Source organism: Colobus angolensis, unplaced genomic scaffold, assembly GCF_000951035.1.
Source record: "Colobus angolensis palliatus isolate OR3802 unplaced genomic scaffold, Cang.pa_1.0 Scaffold587, whole genome shotgun sequence".
NCBI lineage: Eukaryota > Metazoa > Chordata > Mammalia > Primates > Cercopithecidae > Colobus > Colobus angolensis.
Window position 1 is genome coordinate 108432 of NW_012119454.1, and position 18566 is coordinate 126997.

At 46.1% G+C, this 18566-nt stretch overlaps 1 protein-coding gene across 4 annotated transcripts in view; it reads right to left on the reverse strand.

Moving 5' to 3' along the window:
- Positions 1-18566, reverse strand: part of ARSE (arylsulfatase E (chondrodysplasia punctata 1)) — a 32249-nt gene that overhangs the window by 11707 nt on the left and 1976 nt on the right. The window contains exons 1-6 of one of the 4 annotated variants that reach the window (XM_011962242.1): positions 16281-16641; positions 12167-12209; positions 10113-10274; positions 7263-7384; positions 4966-5088; positions 1154-1577 (exon numbers count right to left, since the gene is read on the reverse strand). In XM_011962242.1, the coding sequence (XP_011817632.1) occupies positions 1154-1577; positions 4966-5088; positions 7263-7384; positions 10113-10274; positions 12167-12189 (854 nt within the window). In that variant the 5' untranslated portion in view covers positions 12190-12209; positions 16281-16641. Of the gene's footprint in view, positions 1-1153; positions 1578-4965; positions 5089-7262; positions 7385-10112; positions 10275-11433; positions 11487-12166; positions 12210-16280; positions 16642-18566 lie in introns of those variants that run through there. The other 3 variants (XM_011962243.1, XM_011962241.1, XM_011962244.1) reach the window with 3 other exon arrangements.

Genomic DNA, 18566 nt, shown 5'->3' on the forward strand with positions numbered 1-18566 from the left:
GAATGTTGTAGGAGATGATGACAACCTCATTGTCACCAGGTAAGGTGACTTTTGATGATATCACCATCTTTCCTAGAATGCCCTTGGGGAGCATGAAAATAGCTGTGTAGTGTTGAGAACCCTTTTCATCCTATTTCTCCTGGTCCCACACAGGAAGTTTCCTTGCCACAAAATTGACTGCAGGCTAAGTTCTGCCATAAGATGTCTGACTTCTGATGATAGACATTTTTAAAAATGTATAATTTATTATAAAGCCCTTCAGGTGATGCAGTTTACTTAAATAGTGCCTGTGGTGATCCAAGGATGCCAATGGAGTAAGACTGACCCTAGAGTAACAGCAAATTCCAGCTGACCTGTGACAATTTCTTTTTGAGACAAGGCCTTGCTCTGTCACCCAGGCTACCTTCGTAGCCTCACTACATAGCCTCAACCTCCTGGGCTCAAGTGATCCTCCTGCCTCAGCCTCCCAAGTAGCTGGGCCTAAAAGTGCATGCCACCACAGCCAGCTAATTTTTAAAATTTTTGTAGAAATGGGGTCTTGCTGTGTTGTCCAGGCTGGTCCCTAACTTCTGGCTTCAAAATATCCTCTTGCCTCGGTGTCCTGAGTAGCTGGGATAACAGGTGTGTACCACTATACCCAGCTCAGCTGTAACAATGTTTTAATGGACACAAGGCAAGTCACAAGGCTCCACTGACCCTCATCTATGCCCCATTTTTACCAAAAAATTGTCCTTCTAGGTCATGGCTATCCCATTCTTCAAATGTCAATTAAAGAAGAGGCTTTTTTTTTTTTTTTTTGAGACAGGTTTTCCCTGTGTCACCCAGGCTGGAGTGCAGTGATGTGACCTCAACTCACTGCAACCTCCACCTCCCAGGTTCAAGTGATTCTCCCACCTCAGCCTCCAGAGTAGCTGGGATGACAGGCACGCACCACCACACTGGGCTAATTTTTGTATTTTTAGTAGAGACGGGGTTTCACCATGTTGACCAGGCTGGTCTTGAACTCCTGACCTCAGGTGCTCCTCCCACCTCGGCCTCCAAAACAGCTGGGATGACAGGAATGAGCCACCATGCCTGACTGAAGAAGACTATTTAGGATGCGTTTTCATTCCAAAGCTGAGTGCTTGGAGGAAGCTGACACTTTTCTGCTGACCTTTTGAGAAAGGACGCAACCTCCTGCAGAATAAGGGGCGTGGTTTTTTGGAAGCGCATGGGCTGCTCCGTGATGGTGTGGTTTCTCATCAGCAAGCAATCGGCGTGGACAATCAGAGCACCCACAAAATAGGAGCCTGCGAGGAGGAGGACGGCCGAAAGGGCTGACCAGATGACCGGCATCCACGAGACGGGTATCAGGTGTGTGAGCTTCCCTGCTGCCAGAGTGAGGGCAACCAAGGCTAGGACTTGGAAGAGGAAGTTGAGTTTTTGTTCCAGGTTGACACGCTTCTCTGAGAGTTCCCAGTGGGCGCAATCACCCATCAAGGAGAAAGGCATTCCGTAGAAATGGTCAAAGCCATGGTGGAGGGGGTGGTGGCAATGATCGCTGGCTGACTCACAGTTGAGACCCAGATGCCATTTTCCTGAGAGGCAAAAAGGATATTGATATGACAAGCATCTGAGCACAACTGGACATGTCGATATTGACTGTTTGTCGCATTCCTGATACTCTGTTAGACACTGGGGGCTGGGAGAGTGCAGAGAAGTGTGGGCAGCACTAGCTGTTACCTGCACCCCGCAATCTGGCCTCATTGTTTCAGGGGAATGAGGACCCCGTGTGTCAGCTTTAACCAAAATATGCGTTACCTGTGACAGGTGGAACAAATTACTGTAAAACTGTTCACTTAATACAACAGAAATTTATCCTCTCCCAGTCCTAGAGACCAGGAGTCTGAGATCGAAGTGTCTCCAGGCCACACTCAAATTGGAGGTTCTAGGGGAGGATCCTTCCTGCCTCTCCCAACTCCTGAGGGCTCCAGGCCTCCCTGGGCTTGTGGTCGCATCCCTCCGGTCTCCGTCTCCATGTTTCCATGGCGTTGTCCTCTGTGTGTGTCTGCGACCTAATCTCTTGTCTTATAAGGACGGCAGTCTTTGCAGTAGGGCCCACCGTACAGACCTCATCTTTACCTGATTATATCTGCAATGACTGTTGTGAGCTGGATCCTGGCCTGCCTCAAATTCCTGAGTTGAAGCCCTGACACCCAGGACCTCAGAATGTGACTGTGTTTGGAGACAGGGTGTTCAAAGAGATAAGTCAGGTAAAATGAGGGCATTAGTTTGGCACTGATACGGTTTGGCTGTGTCCTCATGCAAATCTCACCTTGAATTGTAATAATCCCTACGTGTCAAGGCTGGGGCCAGGTGGAGAGAATTGAATCATGGAGGTGGTTTCCCCTATACTGTTCTCATCGTAGTGAATGAGTCTCACAAGATCTGATGGTTTTATACATGGGAGTTTCCCTGCACATGCCCTCTTGCCTGCCGCCATGTAAGACATGGCTTTGCTTCTCCTCTGCCTTCCACCATGATTGTGAGGCCTCCCCAGCCATGTGAAACTGGGAGTCCATTAAACCTCTTTTCTTCATAAATTACCCAGTCTTGGGTACGTCTTTATTAGCAGCGTGAGAACAGACTAATACAGGCCCTAATCTGATAGAACTTGTGTCCCATAGGAAGAGGATATTAGGACACAGACACATGCATACTCTCTCCAGAGGCTCTAAGGAGGATCCTTCCTGCCTCTCTCAGCTACCAGTGGCTCCAGCCATCCCTTGGCTTGTGGTCACATCACTTTAATCACACTGCTTTCTCCTCTCTGTGGCCCAATCTTCCTCTACCTCCATGTTAAACGAAGCCATGTCCTTGCACAGTGGGCCCAGCTGGATAATTCAGGATCATTTTCTCACCTCAAGATCGTTCACTTAATCACATTTACAAAGACTCTTTTTGCATATAAGCTAATATTTGCTAGATTCAGAAATTAGGGCCTGACACCTCTGGGGACCGTTATTTAGTCTATTGCACCTTGTTCTGCAGTGCAATGATGAAGGCCAGAAAGCACCATGTGATATCATCAGCATGGGCAAAAGACGTCTGGACTTTGGAATTGTTCTCTCTTTGAGAAACCACTATAATAGTGGCCATGGTTGAAGTCAGTGGTGGGTTTCACAAGGCGCACCTTTCAAATTCAGTCAAAGCATAGTCTTTGCTTCCATGCGGCCACTACTATGGTGTTGACAAAGAGATGTCAACCACTCCAATGCTGTCTGCCATCTGGAAAACCTCATGATTTCCCAATGAATATCCCATAAGGATAGACTCTTCTGTTTCAGAAAAATTATAGTTGGCCGGGCATGGTAGTTCACAACTATAATCCCAGCCCTTTGGGAGGCCGAGGTGAGAGGATTGCTTGAGCCCAGGATTGCTTGAGACCAGCCTGGGTAGCATGGGAAGACCCTGTCTCTACAAAAAAAAAAATAGAAAAAATTAACCAGGCATGGTAGTGCAAGCCTGTAGTGCCAGCTGCTTGGGAGGCTAAGGTGGGAGGATCACTTGCGTCCAGGAGGTCGAGACTGCAGTGAGCCATAACTGCACCATTGCCCTCTAGCCTGAGTAACAGAGTGAGTACCCTGTCTCAAAAAAAAAAAAAAAAGTCTATTGGAAAAAATGCACCTTTGTTTGACAGTGATGACTGAATCTCCCCAGATTTTTTTTTTTGGGAAAAAAATTAAAGAACATTTTATAATTTTTAATTTTTGGAAATATATAATTTATTGAATTTTATATTCATTGTATCCACTAGTCATGTTGTTTGTTATCAATAAATGGAACTATTGATAAAAATCATTACTATAACACAATAATGATAACGGCAACTTGGTCTCCTCTCAAGGAACTATTGTCATTAATTTTATTTTTCATCCAATACATAACATGCTTTGTTGACTTGTAGAAAAATAATCATGTTAGTTATGGAAGCTGACAGGGAGGTATAATTCTAGTGAAGACATTTTCATACACACTGAAGGGAAAAATAGGTAGCATTACAGACCTTTTTGATAAAAGAATATTATTTTCTTATTTTTTTTAATCATGGTCTACGAGAACATTGTGTGAGATGCCAAATATTTCATTAAGGTGATGTTCCTTTTCTTTCTTTCTTTTTCTTTTTTTGTAGAGACAGGGTTTCGCCATGCTGCCCAGGCTGGTCTTATACTCCTGGCCTCAAGCGATCCACCCACCTTGGACTCTCAAAGTGCTGGGATTACAGGCATGAGCCACTGCGCCTGACCAGGGTCACTTTTGTAAGGGCACTAATCCCACATATGAGGCTCCACCTTCACAACCTCATTACCTCCCAAAGGCTTCACCTCCTAACTCCATTACCTGAGGGGTAAGAGTTTCAACACAGGAATTTTAGGGGGACACAAACATTTAGATCGCAGCACTAAACTAGCTAAATTGATCCATAAACCAACCATGAAAGAGCTGAAGGTGTTCAGTCTAAGACACTAATGTCTAAGACACAAAGTCCATGTGAAGGGCGGGAGAGGATCCCACAGAACAAAGAAGCGATTGCGTGTTGTGCAACGGAGCTTGGAGCGTATGCCATAGGCATGAGCACACTTTATTTCTTTTTTAAATTTATTATTATAATTATTTTTTTGTAGAGGTGGGGTCTTGCTATGTTGCCCAGGTGGGTTTCAAACTCCTGGGCTCAAGCACTCTGTCCACCTTGGCCTCTCAAAGTACTGGGATTATAGGCATGAGCCACCTTGCTTGATCTGGTATTTCTTGAGTATCTACTTTGCAGAAAACAACCTGGAAAGTAACATGGGTCCTAGATATATGCAGCTTTCTGTCTAGTGGAAAATCCCACAGCACCTCACCCATTTTCCTTTCCAAACTTTTTAGCTGAATGTCCCTTCCATATAAAAGTCATGCGCTTACCACTTTTAAAAACTTACATACCTATGAGTCCAGTGGCATAGCCTTTCTCTTTCAATATTTTTGCAAAAGTTGTCTCATTTGTTGGAAGACCTCCAGATGCTCCAGTCCATTGAAGAACACGGTAACCAATGCTGGAAACCATCCCTTTGAGCAATTATTAAGAAAAAGAACTACTGTTACACATTTTTTTTTTCTGTTTGTTATTTATTATTTATTTAAAAATAGAACGCTTGGTAAAAATCTCTCTTACTTAAAATTAAATTGAAAATGGACTTCCTATATGACTTTGCCTAGTGGATTGCATTTTTGGCAGCAAAGTAAATGATTAATTTGTTGAAAACGTTAGTGAGAAGATGGACTTTCCTGTTATGTGCAGGTTATAAGCAATATAATTCAGTGAAAAAGGAATAAAAACTTACAATGTTTTTTTGTGTGTGTGTGTTAATTAATTTATTTAGAGATGAGGTCTTGTTCTGTCGTCCAGGCTGGAATGCAGTGGTGTAATCAATGCCCACTGCAGTCTCGACCACCTGGGCTCAAACGATCCTCCCACTTCAATTACCTGAGTAGCTGGGACTACAGGTGCGCACCACCACACCTGGCTAATTTTAAAATTTTTTGCAGAGACAGGGTCTCACTCTGTCACCCAGACTTGAGTGCAGTGGCGTGACTATAGATCACTGCAGCCTTGAACTCCTGGGCTCAACTGATCCTCCCACCTCAGTCTCCCAAGCAGCTGGGACTATAGGGGCACACCACCATGCCTAGCTAATATTTTTAAATTTTTTGTAGAGATGGGGTCTCACCATGCTGCCCAGGCTGGTCTTGAACTCCTAGACTCAAGTAAATCCTCCCACTTCAGCCTCCTAAAGTGTTGGGATTAGAATCATGAGCCATTGTGCCTGACCTAAAAATGATTTTATAATTTCATCAAACTCTTGATATAATCCAAAGGTTCTCAAACTTGTCTGCCCATTGGAATCGTGTGGGGAGCTTCAAAATATTCTGACGCCTGGTTATCACCCCAGGGGTGCTAATTTTTATCAGTCTTGGGTGGAACTTGGGCTTTCGGATGGTAGGAATATCCTCTGGATGATTCTAACGTACTGACAAGGTTGGTAGCCACTGATAAAATTTTATTCTGCTCTCCAGACATTCCAAATCTTTACCCAAGGGTTTGTTTGTTTGTTTTGAGACGGCGTCTTGCTCTGTCACCCAGGCTGGAGTACAGAGGCGTGATCTCGGCTCACTGCAACCTCCACCTCCCGGGTTCAAGCAATTATCCTGCCTCAGCCTCCCAAGTAGCTGTGACTACAGGCACTCATCATCACGCCCAGCTAATTTTTGTATTTTTAGTAGAGACGAGGTTTCCCCATGTTGGCCAGTTTGCTCTTGAACTCCTGACCTCAAGTGATCCACCTGCCCCGGCCTCCCAAAGTGCTGGGATTATAGGCATGAGCCACCACACCCAGCCTCTACCCAAGTGTTTTAAAATGTAGGTGTTACATATTATTATTATTATTATTAAAGTTTTATCATTATTTAGCTATGGCAAGGCCAACAGATCAGGAGATGACGGTCATTGGAGAGATAGTTTATTACTCACAGTTCTTGATAGTTTATTACTCACAGTTCAAGAGGAGGCAGGGGTGAGCCATGCTGTGTGATTATATGGGGAAGCTTCAGGGTTGGTCAGGAGGCAGAGGGAGTGAGGGGAAAGCATGGAAAAAGCCTTTTTTATTTATCGTTTTTCTTTTTTGGAAAGTAATTGGCAAGGTAAGGTAAGTCGGCTTAAGACTGGCCAGTTTGTACAATTTCCGTGGGCTTTCATCTGCAGGGGCTGTCCCTAGAAAGCTGGTACCTGATTCTGGGGGATTAGGGCAAAGAGAGAGTGGCCCCATATATGAAAACCGCATAAAGGTGATGGTTAGGGGTGTGGGCTCTGGATTGACTGGTTTATCTATGAAAGGTGCACTCCCAAGTGACTTGTTTGCTGTCTCTAAGAACTGGCTAGCCCTGGGAGGGCCAGTCCTGCCAAGGTCAGCAAAGCCCTAAGATGTCAAAGCATCAGAATATAAAAGCTGCCTGGGCACGGTGGCTCACGCCTGTAATCCCAGCACTCTGGGAGGTCAAGGAGGGGGGATCTTTTGAACCCAGCATTTCAAGATCAGCATGGGCAAGATAGAGAGAGCCCCCCCCCGCCCCACCAATTTCTATTTAAATTAAAAAAAAAAACTAATAAAAAAACCAAAATGTAAAAACTAAAAACTGATTAATACACCAGGCTGCACCCTAGTGCAGTTGTAAGAGAGACTAACCTGATCGAACAGGGTATCTGCCCGTGAGGAAGGCAGCTCTGCTTGGGGTGCACAAAGATGCGGCAGAGATGTGTTGGGTCAGCTTCACGCCGTCCTCTGCAAGGCGGTCAATATTCGGAGTCCTATGGAGGGACAAATTAACAGCTTTACTTGTTAAAATTAGGATTTTCATAAGCACAGCTACATGCTACTTAATAGAAGGTCTGCTGGTCATCGTAGAGCGCTTCAAGATGTTCTTAGGAATGACCCAAACGTAATGTCAAAGATTTCTAATGTTTTCTGAACCTTCAGGGAAACATTAGCTCATTTAAATAGAAGTGGGTGGCTGGACGTGGTGGCTCATGCCTGTAATCCCAGCACTTCGGAAGGCCAAGGCAGGAGGATTGTTTGGGGCCAGGAGTTCAAGACCAGCCGGGCCAACATGGCGAGACCCTGTCTCTACAAAAAAAACCTACAAAAATAGAAAAATTAGCCAGGAATGGTGGCAGACCATTCCTGGGAGACTGAGGAAGGAGGATTGTTTGAGCTCAGGAGTTCGAGGCTGCAGTGAGCTGTGATTGCAACAGTGTACTTCAGCCTGGGTGACAGAGAGACAACTTGTCTCTGAAATAAATAAATGAATGAGTAGATAGAGTGACTAAGCTTCCACAAGGCACTATTGGTACTGAGAGAGCAACCTCAGAGGGAATGCAGAACTGAGAGCCCAGGGCACCTTCTCCGGGACTCACAGTGTTCATGAGAAGGTTTGACTTCATGGACGCCAACACACTGTAAGTGCTACATGAGGGTGGAAGGCTGGAATTCAGACAGGAGGATGGACTAGCTCTAGCTCATGACAGATGGACACACCATATTTTGGCATTAAGAGGGTGTGGACCCTCCTAATGAAAAGCAGAGCTTTTCAGCAGGGGAGGATTGAAATCCCACGTAAGTGCTGGGCTTGGCTAGATGGATAGGGTTGGGAGTGAGATGGAGATCAATATTGGTCTTCCGCTTACAGGCAACGACACTGATTTCTTCTGTATGTTTGTTTATTTGTTTGTATTTTGAGACTGAGTCTCACTCTGTTGCCCAGGCTGGAGTGCAGTGGCACTATTTGAGGCTCACTACAACCTCCCCCTCCCGGGTTCATGTGATTCTCCTGCCTCAGCCTCCCAAGTAGCTGGGATTCCAGGTGCCGCCACCACTCCCAGCTAATTTTTGTGTTTTTAGTAGAGACGGGGGTTTCACCATGTTGGCCAGGCCGGTCTTGAACTCCTGACCTCCAAGTGATCAGCCTGCCTTCGCCTCCCAAAGTGCTAGGATTACAGGCGTGAGCCACCATGGTCAGCCTGTTTGTTTTTTGAAACAGGGTCTCACTCTGCTGCCCAGAGCGCAGTGGTCTGATCACAGCTCACTGCAACCTCAAACTCCTGGGCTCAAGTGATCCTCCCACACCTCACCCTCTTGAATAGCTAGGATTACAGGTGCATCCACCATGCCTGGCTAATTTTTTTTAATTAAAAAAATTAAAATGTGCTGGGAGTGGTGATTCATGCCTGTAATCCCAGCACTTTGGGAGGCTGAGGCGGGCGGATCACGAGGTCAGGAGATCGAGACCATCCTGGCTAACACGGTGAAACCACGTCTCTACTAAAAATACAAAAAAATAAGCGGGGCATGGTGGCGGGCATCTGTAGTCCCAGCTACTCGGGAGGCTGAGGCAGGAGAATGGCATGAACCCGGGAGATGGAGCTGGCAGTGAGCCAAGATCGTGCCACTGCACTCCAGCCTGGGTGACAGAGCGAGACTCCGTCTCAAAAAAAAAAAAAAAAAAAATTAATGTTTATATTTTGTAGAGGTAGGAGTTCACTGTTTCCCAGGCTGGTCTTGAACTCCTGGCCTTCAGTGATCCTCCTGCCTCAGCCTCCCAAAGGGCTGGGATTACAGTTATGCCCTGCTGATAGCATTTCTAAAGTATTGTCCCTTATGTACTGGGTGGATAAAAATCGTATTTAAAAAATGAAACGAGCATGGGCACAGTGGCTCACACCTGTAGTCCCAGCACTTTGGGAGGCTGAAGCGGGTGGATCACTTGAGGCCAGGAGTTCAAGACCAGCCTGGCCAATATGGCAAAACCCTGGCTCTACTGAAAATACAAAAATTATCCAGGCATGGTGGCGGGCGCCTGTAATCCCAGCTACTCTGGAGAGTGAGGCAGGAGAATCGCTGGAATCCTGGAGGCGGAGGCTGCAGTGAGCCGAGATCGCGCCACTGCACTCCAGCCTGGACAACACAGTGAGACTCTGTCAAAAAAAAAAAAAAAAGAAAAGAAATGAGGCCAGGTATGGTGGCTTACATCTGCAATACCAGCACTTTGGGAGGCTGAGGCATGTGGATCACTTGAGCCCAGAAGTTGGAGACCAGCCTGGGCAACATGGCAAAACTCCACCTCCATAAGAAATTTAAAAATTACCCAAGCATGGTGGCGGGCACCTGCCGTCCCAGAATTACTCGGGAGGCTGAGGCAGGAGGATCACTTGAACCTGGGAGGTCGAGGCTGCAGTGAGCTGTGATTGTACCAGTGCAATCCAGCCTGGACCACAGAGCAAGACTTTATCTCAGAGAAAAATAAAAAATAAATAAATAAATAAATAGAAATAAAGATGAAATGAGCAGTCATGTGTAGGATGGATTGAGGGAGTGCTGGCGTGGGAAGAAAGTAACATTAGGGAGTGTTAGAAAATGCAGAAGTGCAGAGCTCCTGAAGTGTGAACTGCCATGATCAAGGGTTATATGCATTTTCAGTGGCTTCTCTTTCTTCTGCTGTCTGCACTGGGGGCACCAGGTGAGTAATTCTCTGTCCCTTGCCTCATGGTGTTGTTGCCATAGCAGCCAATGTCCCCGATGCCGAGGTCGTCTGCCATCAGAAGAAGGATGTTCGGTCGGGAGGTGGAAATGTTGCTGGAAGCTGATGGCGCCAAAGCTAGCAGCACAGCGAGCATCCCGGCCAGCCAGCTCCTGAAACACAACCTGTCAGAGACTGCATCACGCTTCTGTCCATCTCGCTTGCAGAACTTGTGTATGGGGGAAGTTGGCATCACTATTTTAAGAGGTATTGATATCATCACATTTCAGAATAGCTTTGAGGACATCTCTTAGGCATTTGATTGTTTTTCTCTGGTTACACTTAACTGATACTGTTGATGACTTTATTTGACCTTTAAGTGTTTTTTTTTGGATGCTCTAAAGTCTATTGTTTTAAACTCATGATTAACAGAAAGCCTTGGTGGGGTGCAGTGGCTCACTCCTGTAAGCTCAGTATCTTGTGAGGCCGCAGCGGGTGGATTGCTTTAGCATAGGAGTTCAAGACCAGCCTGCGCAACATGGTGAAAACTCATCTGTACAAGAAATACAAAACTTAGCTGGGCGTGGTGGCATGTGCCTGTAGTCCCAACTACGGCAAAGGCTGAGGTGGGAGGATTGCTTGAGCCTGGGAGGTTGAGGCTCCAGCGAGCTGAGATTGCAGCACTGCAGGGCAACAGAGCAAAGCTGTCTCAAAACTATAGCAACAGCAACCATAAAAAGCAGAAACAGACAGAAAGCCTGCCTTAGTCATGGTTTCTTGGATGGATCGGGTCCCCAGAACAGCTATTGTCCCTTCTCCGTTGCCCCTTCTTCATTGTTCTTCCTTAAGGAAATTGTGTTGAATATAGGGAATGGGGGCTGGGGTTAGGGGTTGGACCACCCAGGAGAGCAAGGAAGAGACACAAGCTTGGGGCAAGGTGAGACCAGACTGAGCTGCTACTTCTGAGTCTGTGAAAACCCTCTGTGTATCGTAGCACGCAGATGAAAATACCCAGGACTGACTTCTTTAGCCCACTGGTATCTGATGAGACGAGGGTTTGGAGGTGAAGGAGGTTCTAGCCTGGAGGAGAAAGCCCTGGTAGTTGCGTACCCTGAGGGAGCACTTCCACAGGGCTTGGTGACATACAGCCTGCCACTATCATTGCTGCCTCTTTCATCGATGCCACCCTGGGAATGTATGTGGACAGCAGGGCCATAGTGTCCCAATCCCCAGTGGGATGCAGTAAAGATGTAATCTGAGTCTCCAAGAAGGTTTGCAGTAGGGGAAAACCTGATTTTCCCTGGAAAACGAGACACCTGGCCGATGGTAGAGGTTGATGCCCACCTGATTTGCAAAGAATTAAATACAATTCCCTCTGAGGCTGCCTGGGACAACATCAAATTAAGGGAGCATGGAGCACATCTATTTTTTTTTTTTTTTTTTTAGGTCTCTGCAGCAGTTTATTCTCTGAAATTCCATGTTTTCAAAATGGACATCCAAGAGACAAACAGACTGTACACTCAGGCTCAGGATTGCATGGTGAAACCTGAATTATGCTGTCGTATGCACTTGTTTGCTTCCAAAACTATCCACTTAGAATATAACTTTCTAAAGTTATATTTATCCCATAGTTTTGCTTATATATGAAATTATTATGAAACCCCACATGTTCATTGTAAACATTTTAGAAACCACTGAAAAGTATAAAGAAAATTAATTTGATCCTTCAATCACGGGTCTCATGCTTCATTCTCCAGATGCAGGATCAATCACTATCAATGCATTCTGAGAAAGCACCATCAAGAGATCCAGAAGTGGTCAGGCATGGTGGCTCATGCCCATTATCCAAGCACGTTGGGAGGCCAAGGCGGTAGCAGCGCCTGAGCCCAGGTGTTCAAGACCAGCTTGGGCAACATGGTGAGACCCTGTCTCTATATAAGAAAGGAAAAAAAAAAAAAATAAGAAGAAAAGGAACGAAGGAAGGAAGGAGAGAAAGAAAGAAAGAAAGAGAAAGAAAGAAAGAAAGAGAGAGAAAGAAAGAAAAGACTACTAATGAGTGCATATAATTGTATCTTACCAAGAATGGTGCAGATGTAACATGTTGTCTCTATCTCTACTTCCTGTAAGACATAAAGATGTCCACAATCACATTGACAGCAGAAATTGAACCGATTATAAATAAAACAGTAATTAGAAAGGGGAATTTTGATTCCCGTTCATGATATCAATAGCAAAAATATCTTTTTTTTTTTTTTTTTTTTTGAGACGGAGTCTCGCTCTGTCGCCCAGGCTGGAGTGCAGTGGCCGGATCTCAGCTCACTGCAAGCTCCGCCTCCCGGGTTTACGCCATTCTCCTGTCTCAGCCTCCCGAGTAGCTGGGACTACAGGCGCCTGCCACCTCGCCCGGCTAGTTTTTTTTTTTTGTATTTTAGTAGAGACGGGGTTTCACCGTATTAGCCAGGATGGTCTCGATCTCCTGACCTCGTGATCCGCCCGTCTCGGCCTCCCAAAGTGCTGGGATGACAGGCTTGAGCCACCGCGCCCGGCCGCAAAAATATCTTAAAACAATGACCAAAATGTCATAAAGGAATGCTCTTCCTGAGTGAAAAGGCTTCGAAAATGTTTAATACTATGTTAAGAATGTAAAGCATGTTTCAATACACAGCCAGATGGAGTCTTCAGAGAAAGAGGAAGAAAGTGGTCATAGGGTCTCCATCCCCTTTACCAGCTTTCATAGCCCATGAGTGACGTGGTCAGGGCAGAAGATCGCAAAGTGAGGAGAGAATCCCAGTGTCCGGAAGCAGCTTCTTTTGTCTTCTGCTTCCTGAGCCCAGGGCCAGGGTGATTCCTAATGTCCAGAGACGCAGAGAGAGTCCTGATTTGGAAGGGGGAAGGGGGGAAAGATCAAAGCTGGGCGTGGTGGCTCATGCCTGTAATCCCAGCACTTTGGGAGGCGGCAGTGGGAGGATCGCTTGAGCCCAGGAGGTGCAGACTTGAAAACAGAACTGGGAGTGTCAGTGTGAAGGAAAAAGGCCTAGAGGACTCTGCAGGCACTGAGTGCTGCATGAAGGAGAGACGCATTCGCCTTCTTTGCTAGGGGCAGGTGCTGCAGGAAGACGGGGCGACCATTGCCCACACTTGGAAATGTTCTGTCCATGGAGGGAAATGGGCGACCCCAAAGCACAGAGGGGCGGCCCCTCAGTCTCTCCAAAAAGTGAGGGAGAGCCCAGGGTGGAGAGCCCAGGGTGGGGAGCCCAGGGTGGAGAGCAGGAAAGGAATGAGATAGAAGATAACAATTAGAATTGCAGGCAGCGAGGGGTCCCCTTCAGGGTACCGCAGTGGTCTCACCCCGTGTGGCTTGTGCATGGGACTGAGGACAAAGCTAGGAGTTTTCTTTTTATCTTGCCCGAATTCCTATCTAAGGGGTCTGGAGAGTCGTGCCCTACAAACCATAAATTCTCATCAGAAGGGTTTCATTTAACTATATATCGTGACTTACTTTCCAGTCTGACTCTGGCATAACATGGGACAGATAAGAAAATCAAAACATTTTACTCAAAAACATGTTTCTTTGCCATATCTTGGAACGGCCCTGTAAAGTTGTCCTTTGTGGGGAAAAATTTGCATCTGTAAAGATGTAAATAATTTCTATCCACATAGAGATTCACATCTTTTTCTTCCAGACCTTTCCAATCCTGAAAAGATTAACTAAGACTCTAGCACCTTTTAAAGGTCTGAATAGTGTCATCTAGTGTCTCTGAGGGCAGCCACTACAAGACTCCAGAATAACCTTGGTCTCCACAATCTTTTATCTTAACCTGAACATTTCTTTTCTAGGGATCCCAGGTTTGTTTTTGTTTTGTTTTTTTCCTTTTTGAGACGGAGTCTCGCTCTGTTGCCCAGGCTGGAGTGCAATGGCGCTATCTTGGCTCACTGCAAGCTCCGCCTCTCGGGTTCAAGTGATTCTCCTGCCTCAGCCTCCTAGGATCCCAGGTCTTTAGACGAACTCAACCAATTGTCAACCAGGAAATGTTTAAATCTGTGTATAAGCTGGAAGTGCCCTGGCTTTGACTTGTTCCACCTTTCTGGACTGTATTTCTTAAACGTATACGATTGCTGTCTCACGCCTCCCTAAAATATATAAAACCAAGCTGCACCCCGATCACCTTGGGCACATGTTCTCAGGATGCCCTGAGGACAGTGTCATGGGTCATGATCATTCCTATTTGGCTCAGAATAAATCTCTTCGAATATTCTACAGAGTTTGCTTCTTTTCGTTGAGTGGATGTGGGCATGCCTAGAAGATAAAGAGACAGGAGCATGCAGATGTGTTGGGTTTCTGCCTCTGAGTAACCAGGGGAGTGACCTGGCCACTCTTAGAAGGGCCGAGCGGCCAGTGAGTGAGGACACACTGGAGCCAGCAGGCACTGAGAGCCTAGAAGTGGCCGTGGTGGCTGTCCTGGTGAAACCTGACCAAGGATAGACACAGCTGGTGTGGGAGCGGGGAGGGCAGAGAGGAGGGGTGGGCCAGGTCCGCAGGGCTGCAAAACCCCAGGGTGTGTGTGGGAGAGAAGCCATTGGTTGAGGGATTTCCCCTCATCGCCTTTTAGGGGATGCTGGGAGGGGTGTTTGCTCCTTGCAGGATTCAGGGACAAAACCAGTCTTCTGAGAAAGACAATGAGCTTTGTGAAAGGAAAATAAATCTCGAGGCTCGCAAGTCACTAAGCTAAAGGTAAAAGTCAAGCTGGGAACTGCCTAAGGCCTCTGCCTCCCATTCTAGTCAAAGTCACCCCTCTGCTCACTGAGATGATGTGTATCTGATCGCCTCCTTTGGAAAGGCTCATCAGAAACTCAAAAGAAGGCAACTGTTCCTCTCTCACCCTGTCTGTGACCCGGAAGCTCCCTCCCTGCTGACAGTCCTCCTGCCTTTGCTTCAAGTTGTCCCGCCTTTCCAGACCGAACCAGTGTGCTTCTTACATTATTGATAGATGTCTAACACTGAATTGCTACATCTCCAGTAATTTTCTGTCTGTTGAAGAGAAAAAGACCTCAGATATCATTTGTGCTTTGTTTGGAACACAGAAGGAAGGGATAAGGTGTACGCCCTGCTCGTGATTTTTTTGTTTGTTAGTTTGTTTTACCCTAGAGAGCACACACAATTCTTATATTCGAAAAGCAATAGCAAAAGACACAATTACTTTTCACCAACCTAATAGCACCTCTACCGGGAAAGAGACTGATTTAAAATTGTACATGGAGAGAAAACCAAAATGAGCATTTTAACACCCTCAGCTTTGCTTTCTGACCTACAATGCCACACTGCCGATGGTCAGAAAACTGAATAAAAGCAAAATACTGTGCAAATGTAATGAGAAAACTCCAAACCACCACAAAATAGGGGAAGATGGTTTGCAGCAATCCTGCCCAGCAGTGGTTTATCGCTGGGTGTGGAGATTTAGTTAAAGTGTTCTTTTTCTAATTTTTCTTTTCTTTTCTTTTCCTTTTTTTTTTTTTTCTTTTGAGATAGGGTCTTGCTGTCTCACCTAGGCTGGAGAGCAGTGGTGCGATCATAGTTCACTGCAGCCTCAAATTCTTGGGCTCAAGCGATCCTCCCACCTCAGCCTCCCAAGTAGCTGAAACTACAGGCACATGCCACTATGCCTGGTTATTGATTTTTTTTTTTTTTTTTTAAAGCAGAGGCGGGATTTCCTCTTTTGCTCAGGCTGGTCTCAAACTCCTGGGCTCAAGCCATCCACCCCCCTCGACCTCCCAAAGTGCTGGCATTACAGATTTTAGCCACCGTGCTCGACCTAATTTTTCTTTCTCCCGCAATGTTATGTATTTATAAGTAAAAAGATGAAATTTTTTCTTGGAGAAAAACGTTAAATAAATAAAGAGATGGTGATAAAAGCCTTGAATGAGTTTAATTTTGGAAGCTGTGACATTGAGGTGACCCAGAGCCTGGGGCCTGCCCAAGGCCTCTCCTGCAGATGAGAAAACAAATCCCCCTTCTCCAGGACAGAGCTACATTCCTAGGCCTGTAAGCCACTGGTACGTTTCTGCTTTATAAAAACAAACTGGGCAATTATTCAGAGACAGAAAAGGGAACAGGGAGTTCTTTGTTCACCACACTACCTCATGCCTGGGGCTGGAGTCCCATTCCAGCACAAACGAACCTTCACAGGACTCACCTCTGCTCCTGGTTCCCCCCTGAACCCCCGATCAAGAAGAGGAAGGTTCTCTTCCAAAGGAAGCAAGCGTGAAGGCAGAGAGCACACTCACAAGGCTTTGAGCTGGGAATGATTGACTTCGAGTTTGTTTTTCCCTTGTCAGAGGATCAGAGAGAGTCAGGACAGACAGCGGGAGCACACACTCCCCCCACATCGCAGCATGGGGGAGTCTCAAAGCCACGCCCACGTCTACCAATCCAGAGGTCAGTTTCCTTAGGTTTTTATTTTGTTTTTTGTAGAGACAGGGTTTCGCTATGTGGCCCAGGCTGGTCTCAAAGTCCTGAGCCCAAGTGATCTGTCCTCTTTGGCCTCCTGAAGTGCTGGGATTACAGGCGTGAGCCACCACGCTCTGCCAGTATCCTTAGGTTTTTAAGTGACTGCCTATGCTGTTACACAGGGTGCTTGCTATAATATGATCATATCCAGCCTAGCATGGTGGCTCATGCCTGTAATCCCAGCGCTTTGGGAGGACGAGGCAGGAAGATTGCTTGAGGCCAGGAGTTTCAGAGCAGCCTGGGCAGCAAAGTGAGATGCTGTCTCTTCAAAAATAAAAAAAACTAGGCTGGGCATTGTGGCTCATGCCTGTAATCCTGGCACTTGGGAAGGTTGAGGCAGGAGGATCGCTTGAGCCCAGGACTTCGAGACCAGCCCGGGCATCATAGCAAGACCCTGTCTCTACAAATAATAAAACAATTAGCCAGGCACGGTGGCATGTGTCTCTAGTCCCAGCTACTCAGGAGGCTGAGGTGGAAAGATTGATCCTGGGAGGTTGAAGCTGCAGTTTCACTCCAGCCTGAGTGACAGAGCAAGACCCGGCCTCAAAAAAAAATTGTTTTTAAAGAAGTTATTTGTTTAGTGGTAAATGAAGTAAATAAGAAATAATAAAGATAAGATAAAAGAGAAAAAATATTTTTTAAGTAAACAAACAAACAAACAAAAAAAGAAGTAAAAAGGCCAGGCACAGTGGCTCATGCCTGTAATTCCAGCACTTTGGGAGGATGAGGTGGGCCGATCACTTGAGCCCAAGAGCTCAAGACCAGCCTGGCCAACATGGTGAAACCCTGTCTCTACTGAAAATACAAAAATTAGCCAGGCATGGGGTTGCACGCCTGTAATCCGAGCTACTCAGGAGGCTGAGGCAAGAGAATTGCTTGAACCCGGGAGTTGGAGGTTGCCGTGAGGTGAGATCGCAGCATTGCCCTCCAGCCTGGGCAACCGAGAGAGACTCTCTCAAAAATAATAATAATAATAATAATAATAAAAACAAGATAAAAAGAAAAAAAAATAAGCAAAAAAAAAAGTGAAAAAAGGATTATTTTCAAGCAATGCTTGATTTTAAAACTGAAAAGATGGGCTGGGCACGGTGGCTCACACCTGTAATCCCAGCACTTTGAGAGGCTGAGGTGGGCAGATCACCGGAGGTCGGGAGTTTGAGCCTAGCCCGGCCAACATGGAAAAACCCCATCTCTACTAAAAATACAAAAATTAGCTGGGTGTGGTGGCGTGCACCTGTAATCCCAGCTACTTGGGAGGCTGAATAGGAGAATTGAACCCAGGAGGTGGAGGTTGCAGTGAGCTGAGATTGTGCCACTGCACTCCAGCCTGGGCGACAGAGTGAGACTCCGTCTCAAAAAAGAAAAGAAAAGACAAGAGAAGATCAAGGGGGCAGGAAGCAGTTTCTGAGGCACTGCATGATCATTGTGGGGAAGTTACTCTATGGAATGGAACTCTACACAATGGTCCCTATTATTCAACCATCCTTGACCTACAAGGATGGGTTTCATAGAGTTCCACCTGCTGTCTCTTCACAACTTCATATGCAGCCACATGCTGGGTCTGTGAAGAGTCACACAGCCTACCTGATCTCACTTCCTCCTTATGTGGGTGTGGAAACCACCCTGCTTCTGGGATGAGGAGCTGAAACGCTGGCACACCCCGGCCTGACTCATTTTTACGAGTAAACGGTTTTGATGGCGTGTCTCCAAATCTTAAGTCATTTCCTCGTAGGGGGCCTAAAGGAATATTTTCATCTATATTTTAATTTATATATTCATATTTATTACATATAATATAGTATAACTTTTGTGTATCATACATAGCATAAATGTATCACATAAAATGTGTAAATAAGGCTGGGCGTGGTGGCTCACGCCTATAATCCCAGCACTTTGGGACGCGGAGGTGGGAGGATTGCTTGAGCCCAGGAGTTCAAGATCAGTCTGAGCAACAAAGTGAGAGCCTATCTCT